The 16372-nt window shown below is 45.5% G+C and overlaps 1 protein-coding gene across 2 annotated transcripts in view; it reads left to right on the forward strand.

Moving 5' to 3' along the window:
* The window catches only part of sema3bl (sema domain, immunoglobulin domain (Ig), short basic domain, secreted, (semaphorin) 3bl), a 142083-nt gene that overhangs the window by 62320 nt on the left and 63391 nt on the right, over nt 1-16372 (forward strand). For both annotated transcript variants that reach the window (XM_067998436.1, XM_067998437.1), the window contains exons 2-3: nt 1522-1682; nt 14997-15059. In XM_067998436.1, coding sequence (XP_067854537.1) covers nt 1522-1682; nt 14997-15059 — 224 coding nt within the window. The remainder of the gene's footprint in view (nt 1-1521; nt 1683-14996; nt 15060-16372) is intronic.

Here is a 16372-nt window from a genome sequence, read left to right on the forward strand (position 1 = left end):
CAGTGTTCAGTTCCATTCGCAACCCCTCAGATAATGAAGCAGTCCGAGCCCGCATGCAGCAAGACCTGGACAACATCCAGGCTTGGGCTGATAAGTGGCAAGTAACATTCGCGCCAGATAAGTGCCAGGCAATGACCATCTCCAACAAGAGAGAGTCTAACCACCTCCCCTTGACATTCAACGGCATTACCATCGCCAAATCCCCCACCATCAACATCCTGGGGGTCACCATTGACCAGAAACTGAACTGGACCAGCCATATAAATACTGTGGCTACGAGAGCAGGTCAGAGGCTGGGTATTCTGCGGCGAGTGACTCACCTCCTGACTCCCCAAAGCCTTTCCACCATCTACAAGGCACAAGTCAGGAGTGTGATGGAATACTCTCCACTTGCCTGGATGAGTGCAGCTCCAACAACACTCAAGAAGCTCGACACCATCCAAGATAAAGCAGCCCGCTTGATTGGCACCCCATCCACCACCCTAAACATTCACTCCCTTCACCACCGGCGCACTGTGGCTGCAGTGCACCATCCACAGGATGCACTGCAGCAACTCGCCAAGGCTTCTTCGACAGCACCTCCCAAACCCGCAACCTCTACCACCTAGAAGGACAAGAGCAGCAGGCGCATGGGAACAACACCACCTGCACGTTCCCCTCCAAGTCACACACCATCCCGACTTGGAAATATATCGCCGTTCCTTCATCGTCGCTGGGTCAAAATCCTGGAACTCCCTTCCTAACAGCACTGTGGGAGAACCGTCACCACACGGACTGCAGCGGTTCAAGAAGGCGGCTCAGCACCACCTTCTCAAGGGCAATTAGGGATGGGCAATAAATGCTCGCCTCGTCAGCGACGCCCACATCCCATGAACGAATAGAAAAAAAAAGATGCTTAAATACCATGTTCCTCCTCTCTTCACCCCCTCCCCCTCCCTCCCCCCCCCCCACCCTCCCAAAGAAACTGAATTTGAAATCTTTTAAATAAAACAAACTATCAGCAAGTCAAAGACTATTGTACGGTGATTTTATCAAAAGTTAAGCATTGATAGTTAGCACTGTATAGGCTGCCAAATTTAAAAATAGGCCATTAATGGAGCATTGCAGCTTTAAAAGGGAAAGGCACCTTCAGAACCTGTTTAAAGAAGTATCCTCACTGTCGGGACCAACTCTTAGATGGGAATCTTACCATCGGGACCTCTTTCGGGAGCAGATCCAAGGAAATTCCCATGGCTTGAAATTCATTTCTGACTGTCTTTGTTTGAACTGCATTATCCCAAGGGTGCTTCAGTGGGCTTGTCATTTCCAGTTGTGTGTATCCTACCTCAGCGTCCCCACACTGTTGGGTTCATCAGCAGACACTGTATAAAGAATCAGAGCTGCTATGCAGTATCTCTGCCATGTTCATAAACAATGGAAGGCACAATGACACACTCAGATCCCCAAAGACATTGTGACCTACCTGTAGCGGAACAAAGACCTAACAACGAAAGGCTAAGCACCTTGTTTTCTTTGCTTCAGATCTCTTGTCAGCCAATCGATCCGTTATGTTCTTTGGTCACCGTGGTTTCCTGGATTTCCGCTCAATATTCCTCGATGAGTACCATGACCGTCTGTTCATTGGAGCCAAGGACACCTTGTACTCACTCCAACTGGACCGGGCAAACATTGATGCCAGAGAGGTAACTCCTTATTTCACTTTGTTGCCTGACATTCTTTTGCTGCTCCAGGACAGACTCCTCTGGTGGGGGAATCAAGAATGAGGGGACGTCATATTAAAATGAGAGCCAAGGCCATTTAGGAGGGAAATCAGGAAGCACTTTTTCACACAAAGGGTAGTGGAAATGTGGAATTTTTTCCCCCAAAAGGTTGTGGATGCTGGGACAATGGGAGCCTTCAAGATTTTTGTTAGGTAAAGGTATCAAAGGATATGGAGAAAAGGTGGGTAAATGGAGTTGAGGTACAGGTCAGCCATGATCTAATAGAATAGAATAGCAGGCTCAAGGGGCTGAATGTTCCTATGGTCCTACTAATATTTTTGAGGTATTTTTGCTTTACTATGGAGAAACTGAGGTGAAGGGTCAAGGCTGAAAGTACAGGCCAATTGAGAGTAAAGATAAGTCAAGAAATAATGGTTAAGTGATACCAAGCTTGGGGTCTTTGTAAGCCTGTAGACTGTAGTGGAAAAGGAAGGCTGTGCCAGAAAGGGTCCACACTTTTGGGATCCCTGGGGATGAACAATCTGGAGCAGAAAATGCTGGGCCGTGTCTCAATTTTAACATTGGACCTATAAAGGGGAGATAGAGTGTGTGGGTCGGTGTATTTGCAGCGTAGAGAGGAAGGATCAGAAGAAGGAAAGAATTTGAATTTATACAATACTTTTAACATGTCATCAAGGCATCCCAAACCACTTCATAACCAATGAATTACTTTTTGAAGTGCAGTCACTATTGTTATGTAGACAAGCACAATAGCCAATTTGTGCACAAACACCAAATGAGATGAACGACCAGTCATTCTGTTCATTGAGGGAGGAATGTTGGCCAGGACATCGGGGAGAACTCCCTGCTCTTCTTCAAACAGTGCCACGGGATCTTTTACGTCCAGCCATATAGGCAGCTGGGGTCTCTGTTTAACATAGAGTCATAGAGAGTTATACAGCACGGATAGAGGCCCTTCGGCCCATCGTGTCCGCGCCGGCCATCAAGCCCAGTCTAATCTAATCCCATATTCCAGCATTTGGTCCGTAGCCTTGTATGCTATGGCATTTCAAGTGCTCATCCAAATGCTTCTTGAATGTTGTGAGGGTTCCTGCCTCCACAACCCTCTCAGGCAGTGAGTTCCAGACTCCAACCACCCTCTGGGTGAAAAAGTTCTTTCTCAAATCCCCTCTAAACCTCCCGCCTTTTACCTTGAATCTATGCCCCCTTGTTATAGAACCCTCAACGAAGGGAAAAATCCTATCTATGCCCCTCATAATTTTGTACATCTCATCGGAAAGGCAGAATCTTCAGCAATGACAATGCAGTGCTCCCTCAGCACGGCAATGGAGTGTCAACCTAAATTATATGCTCAAGTCCTAGAGTGCGGCACCTTCAACCACAACCTTCTGACTCAGAAGCTGCCAAATGAAACAAACTGACTCGGGAGCGATGAATAGAGTAATAATGGAAGAGTAGAGAAAGATAAGTTGGGACACACAGGGAGCTTGGAGGTGAGTCAAGGATCAACTATCAGAGAATGAGCTTTCCTCGTATCCTGGCACAACGAGGAGCATGGAGTTGGAACTGCGAGCAGTTCTGGCTGTGACGCATCGTAAATCAAATGGACAATATGCTTGTGATTAAAGGACAAGGCAATAGTATGGATAAAGCAGGTCCTCAGTGTAATTGTAATAATAAATTTTTACAATTAGCCTGACATGTGCAATCAGCAATGGAATGATATCATTGCAGAACCAGTCACCTAATCACCCAATGGACAGTAATAGTATGTTCTGATCCAGCTTGAAAGGCAATTTAATAAGATGACGACAACCTATAAACCACTTAATCGCCACTGAACTAATTAAATAAATCTGGAAATCAGAGTTATTATGGGTACTGCTGATGCCCTTGACATCCCTTCAAATTCTACCAGCAACTGGACCTTTTGGAGCGTTCGCTCCAGTACAAGGAAATTCACTCACTCAAAAGCCAAGAACAATTAGTGATTAGATCAAGATGATTTCGCTTGCTACCGTGGTTACTTTAGTAACGCCTTCAGCTCCTATTTCATTGTTAAATGTTATTTCAGCGAGCCGTATAAACAGTGCAGGCCAGCGCTGAAATTAACTGGAAATCACCCAGCCTGCCAGAGTAAATAGGCAGGAGGTCAGTTTTCATTCAAGTTCTGCCCTTTTTGCACCATGCTATAAAATGAAACAAGATTTGAGGGTCCCCTGTCACTCTTGGTTGTTACTGAGGTCAAGGCAATGTGATGTGAGGGGCAGTTTGAGTTGGATAGACCTGTGGTGAGTTTCTCTCGTCCCGACCCTACAGTGCGAATAAAAATGGCCAAGAGGCCCAACTAGTGTTGTTTATTTTTTATCTCTGTTTGTTGGGGTCTTTTCCCTACAGTTTTCCTTATTTAGTCAGTTGTGAACCTACCCAGCTAGGCTTGATTAGAATAAGTCTTCCCTGTGATAAACTAAGAACAAGTTTTGTCCTCTTTTCACTGAAAATGTATCAAACATTTTGTTCGCGAGCTTCATGGCCAACAAAATGGCACCTTCACACTTGCTCGCCAGTAATGGCACCACTTGTAGGAGGATAGTTGTCAACTGGTCAAGGATTCTCTGGAGTTTAGAAGAATGAGAGGTGATCTCATTGAAACGTATAAAATTCTTAGAGGGCTTGGCAGGGTAAATGCCGAGAGGCTGTTTCCCTTGGCCGGAGAGTCTAGAACTAGGGGGCATAGTCTCAAGATAAGAGGTCAGCCATTTAGGACCGAGATGAGGAAAAATTTCTCATCTGGGGTTGTGAATCTTTGGAATTCTCTACCCCAGAGAGCTGCGGATGCTCAGTCGTTGAGTATATTCAAGATTGAGATCGATGGATATTTGGACAATGAAGGAATCAAGGGATATGGGGATCATAGAATCATAGATCATAGAAGTTACAACATGGAAACAGGCCCTTCGGCCCAACATGTCCATGTCGCCCAGTTTATACCACTAAGCTAGTCCCAATTGCCTGCACTTGGCCCATATCCCTCTATACCCATCTTACCCATGTAACTGGGCGGGAAAGTGGAGTTGAGGTTGAAGATCAGCCATGATCTTATTGAATGGCGGAGCAGGCTCGAGGGGCCGTATGGGCGACTCCTCCTCCTATTTCTTATGTTCTTATGTAGGATTATTTTAGAATCGCTGAAGAAATAAAGGTCTAAGATATCATTGAGGACTTGTACATCCAATGTAAAGGTTGTCCTCCAATGCCTAGTTTTCATTTTGAGGATGAGAATAATCTAATGGAAATATTCATTTTGAGTTGCAGAGCAGCCTGCTGAAATTGGCCATAAATATGGTGTAGGGTGAAGCGATTGATTGCGGTCCTGCTCACAGACTGAGTTCTCAGCAGGACCATGGTGGGGGGCAGAATGGTCGGATGCTCAGTCCTTCCCCAAAATTAGTAGCTTGCTTTTTTTCTTTGTCTTCACTGTTTCTATTTTTATTTAGCTGCTTCTTTCTCATACCTCTTATCTTTTCCGCATATTCTCCATATATACCGCGGTTACTGCGTAGAACTATAGAATCTTGCAGCACAGAAGGAGGCCATTCGGCCCATCGTCCCTGTGCCGACTCTTTGAAAGAAGCTATCCAATTAGTCCCACTCCCCCGCTCCAGTTGTCTGTCTATGTATAACCTCTGTTTCTGTGTTTGTCTTTTTCTGATTCTTAGTTCTTTACGTCTGTCAAAGATCATTCTGGTGAAGTCTTTACACTGTCCAAGATTGGCCAAATTGGGGAAGAATAATGCAAGAAAGCATCTGGTTTTAATATGGGCCTAGTGGAATTATATGTAGTACATTAGGGGGTAGAAATTGGACTCGTTGCGGCTGTTTTGGGGGCATAAAACGGGTACAATGACCAACATACCGCGCCCAAAGTACATTTGAAAGACATCAAACTCATTTTTCAGGTGTCGCTGTCAGCCACCTAAAACAGTTGTTAGGCCCCTTGACTATATAAATGAACAGTCTAAATAAAAGTTTTGGGCCCCCTCTGGGAAACCGTCTAGCGACGAGCGGAGCAGGAGTTGGGCCTGCTCCGCTCAGGATTTCTTTAGCGGCTAGTATGTTCTTTTTTAAATTTCAAAAATTGTTCCAATGGAGCCAGGACAAGCCCCCTCCCCCCAACCCAACTCCACAGTCCTCTCGGTCGGCCCCACTCCCTCGTTTCCGTTCCACCCTCCCCTCATCCCGGGTCGTACCTTCGAGCTGCTGCCAGATATTCACTTTTAGAATAATGTTAATGAGACCCGAGGCCCAAATTCAGGCTGGCCGTTGGGCCTCCCAGTTGGGGCGCGCGCTCATTTCAGACCTGAAACGGGCGTAGAGCCTATCCCACTCCCGGGTGTTCTGCGTGGTCCGAGCACCCGCGATTTAAACAACCGGGGAACAGCGTGACGTGGGTTATGGTACAGGAGAGAAACGGGTAATCATTTTTGGGCTGATCATTACATAATTCATAGAATCATACTGCATAGGAGGTGGCCATTCGGCCCATCGTGCCTGTACCGGCTTTTTGAAAGGGCTATTCAATTAGTCCCACACTCCTGCCCTTTCTCCATAGCTCTGTGTTTATTTCTTTTTCAAGTATTTATCCAATTCCCTTTTGAAAGTTACTGTTGAATCTGCTTCCACCGCCCTTTCAGGCAGCGCATTCCAGATCATAACAACTCGCTGTGTAAAGAATTTCTCCTCATCTCCCCTCTGGTTCTTTTGCCAATTACCTTAAATCTGTGTCCTCTGGTTACCGACCTCCCTGCCAGTGGAAACAGTTTCTCCCTCTCTACTCCAGCAAAACCCCTCATAATTGTTATGAGCCTGACAGAACCTGAAGTGGGCTGTGTGAGTTAGGGTTAAGAGTTTTCCGAAGCATGTAAATGGAGCTCTTTCAACAGCAAAATTTGTAACGTTTAATGGAACAATGACAAGCAGGTGCTGATACTGGCCACAGGGCCATGGCAACTGAGCCAAGTTCTATCATAACTGGGGAGCGTTATCACATCCATTGTACACAGTAACAAATTGTTTCCTTTAGGACATGAACGCCCATAACTCATAGATGTGTAACTGCCAAAGAATGACTGTGCTCAGGAATCACTTCAGAATCAGCGACTCACGAGGCAAGGAACAAGATAAAAGGGGCTGTCAACTTTCTGGAACCAGGCCCAGTTACATAGAATTACCTAGAATTTACAGCACAGAAATAGGCCATTCGGCCCAACTGCTCTGTGCCGGTGTTTATGCTCCACACGAGCCTCCTCCCACTCTACTTCATCCAACCCTATCAGCATATCCTTCTATTCCTTTCTCCCTCATGTGTTTATCTTGTGCCCCTCAAATGCACCCATGCTATTCGCCTCAAATACTCCCTGTGGTAGCAAGTTCCACATTCTCACCACTCTCTGGGCAAAGAAGTTTCTCCTGATTTCCTTATAGGATTTATTAGTGACTACCTTACCTTCATGACCCCTAGTTTTGGATTCCCCGGTTTCCGCCGGTCCAGTTTAATTAATGGTGTGTGTGCTTGTGTGCGGGTAGGTGGATGGGTTTGCAGAGGTGAGGGAGGGAGAAGGCCCATCTCCTGGCAGAATCCAGGTTCATACCCTGTAAGCCCAAACCTTCAGCAGCAGGTTTGTGCTCTGCTCTCCCCCAAAGTCACTGAGCATTTCTGGGCTAACAGTCCTTCTCGATTCCTCAGATACCTTGCCCGAGTCACCATTCTTCATTGGTGAGCCTGGACAATGAGTCTTGGCCGGCTATTCAACAGTGACAGCATCACAGCCAAGCCCAACCCTGTCCTTGACCGCCCTCCACACACAAGCCCTTTCTGGCAGGGTCATTGGGGGACCATAAAACTCTGGCCAGAGTCCCCCCACAAAAAAAGCAGCAGTGGCCTGCTCTGAAATCCAGCTGGATTCATGGGGCTGGCGTCCTATTACCACTGCCTCTGCTTCCTGCACCCACCCCTGTTCTCAAATGACCCCTGTCCCCTGGACTTGGGGCGGCACAACAACTTGTATCTATAACGTGCCTTTAACGTAGTAAAACGTCCCAAGGCGCTTCACAGGAGCAATTATCAAACAAGAATTGACACGAGCCACATTAAGAGATATTAGAATGGAAAACTAAAAGCTTGGTCGAAGAGATAGGTTTTAAGCAGAGTTTTAAAGGGGGGAGAGCGTGATAAGGAGGCGGGGAGGTTTAAGGAAGGAATTCCAGAGCTTGGGGCCTAGACGGCTGAAAGCACGGCCTCTGACGGTGCAACGAAGGAAGTGGGGGACGTGCAAGAGGTCCGAACTGGAGGAGTGCAGACATCTTGGAGAGGTGGTAGAGCTGAAGGAGGTTACAGAGATAGGGAGGGGGCGAGGCCACGGAGGGATCTGAACACCAGGGTGAGAATTTTAAATTTGAGGCGTTGGCAGACCGGGAGCCAATGTAGGTCAGTGAGCACAGAGGCGATGGGGGTGAATGAGACTTGGTGAGAGTTCAGGACAAAGGGCAAATGGGTCAGCAGAAGTCCCACTCCGCTGCACTTCCTGCGGTGGAGCAAGCCTCCTGGAATTTCTCGGCTCCTTTGCTTTGTATCTTAGTGGGAGAGTATGAGTGAGATTTTCCTGTCCCTGGGCCTGAGTGTATTGGATCGACTGAATGCAGTGAATGGAGGAAAAACCAGATGGGAAGGACTGCACCGCCGGGAGGGAGCATGCTCAATTTTCCGTCCATTCAAACTAATGGATGGAGCAAGCAGAGAGCTTCTGTTCCATTGGCCAAAATGTCCACTCGTGACCTCTCAGGAGCTCCAAATTCCATCAACAACAACTTGCATTTATATGGCGCCTTTAACGTAATAAAACATCCCACAGCGCTTCACTGCGTCAGTAAAAGCCACTTGGTGCAGGCCAAGGAGCCTCTCCCTCAGGAAAGGGAGGGGGCGGTAATGGAAGGTATGTCACCCTACCCCGTGAAAGATTGAACATTTCTGGTTTTTGCGTGTTGACTGGAAGAAAGATGTATTAGATTAAAATTCTATCACATGGGGACCTAGAAGCCATTAAACCATTGTGCCTGTGGTTGCATAAATCCAAAACAGATTATTATTCGAATCTCACACAAATAATGAAAACCTCCACAGGGACATGTGATGTGGTGAGCTGCAGGAGCAGATATATATATATATATATATAAGCGTTCTTCGAGGATTTGTCCTTTGCCCTGTTTTCATTCCTTGTCTCTTTTGTTAACTTGTACATCTGCATGTAACACAAGACCCATACACTCATCCCATCCCATCCCATTCCATCCCATCCCATTCCTCCCACAATCATCCTTCCAAATACACCACACACATTGGCCGAGTGACAAAGATCTTTTTCGTTGATATTAAGAATATTTCACTATGATCTTGCTTTTGGGAGGAGAAGGAAACCAAAGCTGTAGATCAGGAGAGTTTGAAGAGGCTGCTATTCATCTATGGGCTCTTTTAGCCTAAGGCAGTCACTTAAGTAAATTATAATTAAGTATGCTGGAAAATGAGACAACTTAAAGCACAATAGCATTACAAATGAAGGAAAACTTGAGAAAAGTTCAATCTACTTAAAACAAAGGCAATCACTCCCATTGCCCCAACCCCTCTTCTATTATTAATTTGAGTTAATGTTTGCCTTGGCCTTGAGTGACTAGCTCTCAAAGACACAGACGTCACACAGGCCTCCGGCGAAAGATATGTTTTGTCCATTGCAGTGGTATTGGCCTATTGGGATCCAGCACAATGAGGCTACAATAAGTACCTCAAGTCAGCACCTGGGGTTCGGGCCAGAGAGAGGTCAACAGGGAAGATGACTGTGTCCCATGCTTCAAGCAGTAGTGATCCAGGCAAAAATGCTTAGTCCACAAACTGTGTATTGTTCAGAATGATCTAGTTTGATGCAATAAAATGCAGAGCTATTTAAACTGAAAGGCTGGACCAGACTGGTGGGTTGATTGCAGAACTTAACAGTGTGGCCTACTTAAAAGAAGGGGTCTGTCTTTCAGTCCCCCCTTTTAAAATCACTTAAAATCCAAAGTGATGAGGTGGAAATTCTCCCTTTCTTTCTCTCTCTTACTCTTTTTCTCAAGTGAAGTGAGTTTGGGGGAATGTCTTGTCAAGATATTTAAGTGGGAAAAGTGCGAGGTTAGTCACTCGGGAGGAGCTGCCCAGAAATGAGTGATCGGATAACTGGTTAGGGAGATGGCCAGTTTCCAGGCCATTTCCCGCTGCCACTAAGGCACGGTTCTGGGTATTTGCTGCTCCAATTTTCTACAGACTTTGGCTGTGTGATGTGGAGGAAAGTGGGATGTCCATAGTCCTGGAGCTCCTGAAAAATACTGTAGTATAAGTGTAGTGTAGTATGGTGTCGTGTAGTATACGGTACAGTGTAGTATAGTACAGTGTTGTATAGTATAGTGTAGTACAGTGTAGTACAAGCTAGTATACTATAGTGTAGTATAGTTTAGTGCAGTACAGTGTAGTATAGTACAGTATAATACAGTGTAATATAGTCTAGTACAGTGTAGTACATTACAGTAGAGTGCAGTATAGTAGAGTGCAGTATAGTGCAGTATAGTCTAGTATAATCTAGTGCAGTCTAGTACAGTGTAGTACATTATAGGACAGTATAGTATAGTACAGTGTAGTGTAGTACAGTATAATGCAAAGTAGATTCTGCAGAAACAGGCCTGAAAGAAAATATAATGGTGCCTCTTACCTAAGAAAATGAGTTTGCCTTACAAAACTGTATCTCATTGAACTGCTCTCTAATTTGCTGCTGGTTCCTCCAATTCCATCCAAACTGGGTAAAACTATAAATGCAGCCAACCCTATTTTCAAGGGACCCCTGTCCCCAGGATTTGGGGCAGGTTAACAACAACTTGCATTTATATTGTGCCTTAAACATAGTAAAATGTCCCAAGGCGCTTCACAGGAGCATAATCAGACAAGAATTGACACCGACCCACATTAAGAGATAATAGAAAAGATAACTAAAAGCTTAGTCAAAGAGGTAGGTTTTCAGCAGAATTTTAAAGGAGGAGAGAGAGGTAGAGAGGCAAAGAGGTTTGGGGAAGGAATTCCAGAGCTTAGGGCCTTGACAGCTGAAGGAACGGCCGTCAATGGCGGGGAGAAGGAAGTGGGGGATGCGCAAGAGGTCAGAATTGGAGGACCGCAGAGATCTCGGAGGGATGTAGGGCTGGAGGAGGTTACAGAGATAGGGAGGGGGATGAGGCCATGGAGGGATTTGAACACAAGGATAAGAATTTTAAATTTGAGACGTTGGTGGACTGGGAGCCAGTGTAGGTCAGCGAGCACAGGGGGGTTATGGGTGAACGGAACTCTGTGAGAGTTCAGGGTAAGGGGCAAATGGTTAGGCATAAGTACCACTTCCCTGCACTTCCTGCGGTGGAGCAAGCCCCCTGGAATTTCTAGGCTCCATTTTTATGGACGGGCAATTCCTTGTGTCTTAGTGGGAGAGTGTGAGTGAGATTTTTTTTTATTCGTTCATGGGATGTGGGCGTCGCTGGCGAGGCCGGCATTTATTGCCCATCCCTAATTGCCCTTGAGAAGGTGCTGGTGAGCCGCCTTCTTGAACCGCTGCAGTCCGTGTGGTGAAGGTTCTCCCACAGCGTTGTTAGGAAGGGAGTTCCAGGATTTTGACCCAGTGACGATGAAGGAATGGCGATATATTTCCAAGTCGAGATGGTGTGTGACTTGGAGGGGAACGTGCAGGTGGTGTTGTTCCCGTGTACCTGCTGCTCTTGTCCTTCGAGGTGGTAGAGGTCGTGGGTTTGGGAGGTGCTGTCGAAGAAGCCTTGGCGAGTTGCTGCAGTGCATCCTGTGGATGGTACACACTGCAGCCACTGTGCGCCGGTGGCGAAGGGAGTGAATGTTTAGTGTGGTGGATGGGGTGCCAATCAAGCGGGCTGCTTTGTCCTGGATGGTGTCGAGCTTCTTGAGTGTTGTTGGAGCTGCACCCATCCAGGCAAGTGGCGAGTATTCCATCACACTCCTGACTTGTGCCTTGTAGATGGTGGAAAGGCTTTGGGGAGTCAGGAGGTGAGTCACTCGCCGCAGAATACCCAGCCTCTGACCTGCTCATGTAGCCACAGTATTTATATGGCTGGTCCAGTTAAGTTTCTAGTCAATGGTGACCCACAGTATGTTGATGGTGGGGGATTCGGCGATGGTAATGCCGTTAAATGTGAAGGGGAGGTAGTTAGACTCTCTCTTGTTGGAGATGGTCATTGTCTGGCACTTGTCTGGCGCGAATGTTACTTGCCACTTATGAGCCCAAGCCTGGATGTTGTCCAGGTCTTGCTGCATGCGAGCTTGGACTGCTTCATTATTTGAGGGGTTGCGAATGGAACTGAACACTGCAATCATCAGCGAACATCCCCATTTCTGACCTTATGATGGAGGGAAGGTCATTGATGAAGCAGCTGAAGATGGTTGGGCCTAGGACACTGCCCTGAGGAACTCCTGCAACAATGCCCTGGGGCTGAGATGATTGGCCTCCAACAACAACTGCCATCTTCCTTTGTGCTAGGTATGACTCCAGCCACTGGAGAGTTTTCCCCCTGATTCCCATTGACTTCAATTTTACTAGGGCTCCTTGGTGCCACACTCGGTCAAATGCTGCCTCGACGTCAAGGGCAGTCACTCTCATCTCACCTCTTGAATTCAGCTCTGTCCCTAGGCCTGAGTGTATTGGATCAACTGGGTGCAATGAATAGAGGAAAACCAGATGGGAAGGAGAGCACAGCCAATTTTCCGTCCATTTAAACTAACGGATAGTCCAAGCAGAGGGCTTCTGTTCCATTGGCCAAAATGTCCAATCATGACCTCTCAGTCAAATTCCATCAACAACAACTTGCATTTATATGGCGCCTTTAATGTAATAAAACATCCCATGGCGCTTCACTACGTCAGTAAAAACCACTTGGTGCAGGCCAAGGAGCCTCTCCCTCAGGAAAGGGAGGGGGCGGTAATGGAAGGTATGTCACCCTACCCCGTGAAAGATTGAACATTTCTGGTTTTTGCGTGTTGACCGGAAGAAAGATGTATTAGATTAAAATTCTATCACATGGGGACCTAGAAGCCATTAAACCATTGTGCCTGTGGTTGCATAAATCCAAAACAGATTATCATTCGAATCACATACAAATAATGAAAACCTCCACAGGGACATGTGATGTGGTGAGCTGCAGGAGCAGATACATATAAGCGTCCTTCGAGGATTTGTCCTTTGCCTTGTTTTCATTCCTTGTCTCTTTTGTTAACTTGTACATCTGCATGTAACACAAGACCCATACACTCATCCCATCCCATTCCATCCCATCCCATTCCTCCCACAATCATCCTTCCAAATAGACCACACACATTGGCCGAGTGACAAAGATCTTTTTCGTTGATATGAAGAATATTTCTCTATGATCTTGCTTTTGGGAGGAGAAGGAAACCAAAGCTGAAGCCCAGGAGAGTTTGAAGGGGCTGCTATTCATCTATGGGCTCTTTTAGCTTTAGGCTAAAAAATGAGACAACTTAAAGCACATTAAAAATGAAGGGAAACTTGAGAAAAGTTCAATCTACTAGAAACAAAGGCAATCACTCACATTGCCCTCTTCTATTACTAATTGGTTGAGTTAATGTTTGCCTTGGCCTTGAGTGACTAGCTCTCAAAGACACGGACGTCACACAGGCCTCCGGTGAAAGATATGTTTTATCCATTCCAGCGATGTCGGCCTATTGGGATCCAGCACAATGAGACTACAATAAGCACCTCATATCAGCACTGGAGTTTGGGCCAGAGAGAGGTCAACAGGGAAGATGACTGTGTCCCATACTTCAAGCAGTAGTGATCCAGGCAAAAATGCTTAGTCCACAAACTGTGTATTGTTCAGAATGATCTAGTTCGATGCAATGAAATGCTGAGCTATTTAAACTGAAAGGCTGGACCAGACTGGTGGGTTGATTGCAGAACTTTACAGTGTGGCCTACTTAAAAGAAGGGATCTAGCTTCCAAGCGTGTATAGCATTGTAGTTATAATGTGACTGCTTTGCCTAATCGTGAATGCAGATTGGACCCTGCAAAAACACGCCTGAAAAAAAATATAATGGTGCCAGATTACCTCTTACCTAAGAAAATGAGTTTGCTGTACAAAACTGCTCTCTCCTCCAACTCCATAATACTAAAGGTGCAGTCATGCTTTGAGTGAGCCTGGATGTGATGCCCTATAGACACTTATTGCCATGTGACTGATAGTGGAGTGACTTTGTCCACTTGTCTCAAGTTAAATCTTGGGATGTTGTCATCACTGCCCACATTTTTTGCCCATCTCTAATTGCCCTTAAGGATAGCAAGTTGAATTTGCTTTGTAAATCAGAGGACAGTTAAGAGTTAACCATGTTGCTGTGGGACTGGAGTCATATGAAGGTCAGACTGGGTAAGGACAGCAAGTTTCCTTCCCTGAAGGACATTAGTGAACCAGTTGGGCTTTTTTTAAATGACAGTCTGACAGCTTCATGGTCATTTATTATTGATAGCTTTTTATTTTTTTTGAATTATATTCAAATTCTCAATCTGCCATGGTGGGATTTGAACTCATATTCTTACTGGATTATTAGTCCAGTGACATAACCACTAGGCTCCCATACCCCCCTGGACTGAAGTAGTGCTACGATGTCAAGAGGTGTCACTATTGGGAAGAGTCCTTAAACTGAGGGCCCCTCTGCCTGTTCAGGTAAAAAAAGATCCCATGGCACTATTTGAAGAAGAACTTAAGAGTTTTCCTTGTGTCCTGCTTAACATTTCTCCCTCAACCAGCACCACCAAAAAAAAATAGATTACTTCATGCCTCTCTGTGGGGCAATGGTGGCTCTGAATAGTTGCTGTGTTTTAGTTATACAAGTCATTACACCTCAAAATGTAATTCATTGCGTGACGTGCTTTGAGATAGTCAGATGTGGTAAAGTGCTATATAAATGCAAGTGTTATTTTTTGAGTGATTAAATATTAAGGGGAAATAATATACTTTGTGTATATCACATTGCAACAACATGGTTGGGGAGGGTTAATTGGTGATTAATACACTTTGGGGCAACACCTGGCGCATGCTGAACTTCTGTACATCTATCACTTATTGGATTTATTGTTATTTAATCCTAGTTTAACGATTCTCTTCCTTGTTCTCTTTTAGATTTACTGGCCGGCGCTGCCTGGTCAGGAGGAGGAATGTGCCCTCAAGGGAAAGGACCCATTTGTAAGTGTAAAGGATTTATTGTCTATAATAAAGTCTGTTGGGAAAAATGTAATTCAGCCATTTTAACAGGCTTGTTCCGTGCTTAAGGACAGTTGTCATGTATCTCAGATTAAAACTCTCCCCATCCATGTTATCAGGGTTGTCTCTTCTTTTCCGTTGGAAATTGTAGCTACTCGGCTCGGTTTGCATCCCGATCGCCACGCGTGTTATGTCCATTCGTTCTCTTCTGTTTTAATTAATGGTTTCCTGAGACCCCATGAGGTGCAGTGAGCTCAATGCTAACAAGAAACCTTTCTTTTAACGCTGAGGGCTGTGAGGCTGTGGAATTCACCACCAGAGTTAGTGATTGAAGCAGAGACCATGTCAACATTTAAGAATAGGTTAGACGGGTGATTGAAGGAAAGGGGGGATAAAGGGACATTGGAACAGAGCGGGCACATGGGATTAGGACTACTGCTTGCATTGAGGATAAACACCAGCATGGACTGGTTGCGCCGAACAGCCTGTTACCATGTTGTAATCTCTATGTGAAGAAGATATGACTCCTGAAATGTCTCTCTTTCAATAAGCCGCACCATAAGTCGGACTTTACAAATTTTTTCAACGTTGAAATTTGGGAGCTTGGGACTAAGAAGCGAAATCAAATAGAATGTGTTCATCTGAAGCGTATGTGTGGAATAAGTTACATGGAAGTGGACAGGATAAGTGGTTCAAGAGACAGTTAAGGCTCTTTTATGTCAGTCTTCTTTGAAGTCTGACTCTGGCGCCCATCAGCCGCTCCCAGCGTTGATGCCATTAATTTCTGTCTCCGCAGACGGACGGCAGATGTGTAGACCCTGTGCTGGACCCTCAGAATCCAAATTAAAAAGCTGACTCGTATAAAGGGGGCCTTTTGATACGTTTCTGGAGAGAAGGGACAGGGGCCAAAATTCCTCCTGTCAATGATGTTAGTGAGAAATTCATGTTGCATTTATCCTGATTTACTTTCCTGCTTAATTTAGCGAGCACAGGAATTTTACACCCTGTTTGGTGTTTAAAATAATCAAGGGATTCAATATGGTAGATACAGTGAAATTATTTCCTCTGGTGGGGGAATCCAGAACAAGAGGGCATAATCTTAAAATTAGAGCTAGGTCGTTTAGGAGTGAAATCAGAAAGCACTTTTTCACACAAAGGGTCGTGGAATTCTGGAACTCTCTTCCCCTGAAAGGCTGTAGATGTTGGGTTAATTGAAATTTTCAAGACTGAGATCGATAAGAGTCTTTTTAAGTAAGGCTACCAAGGGATATGGATCAAAGGCAGGTAGGATCATA

This window comes from Heptranchias perlo, chromosome 17 (assembly GCF_035084215.1).
Source record: "Heptranchias perlo isolate sHepPer1 chromosome 17, sHepPer1.hap1, whole genome shotgun sequence".
Taxonomy (NCBI): Eukaryota; Metazoa; Chordata; class Chondrichthyes; order Hexanchiformes; family Hexanchidae; genus Heptranchias; species Heptranchias perlo.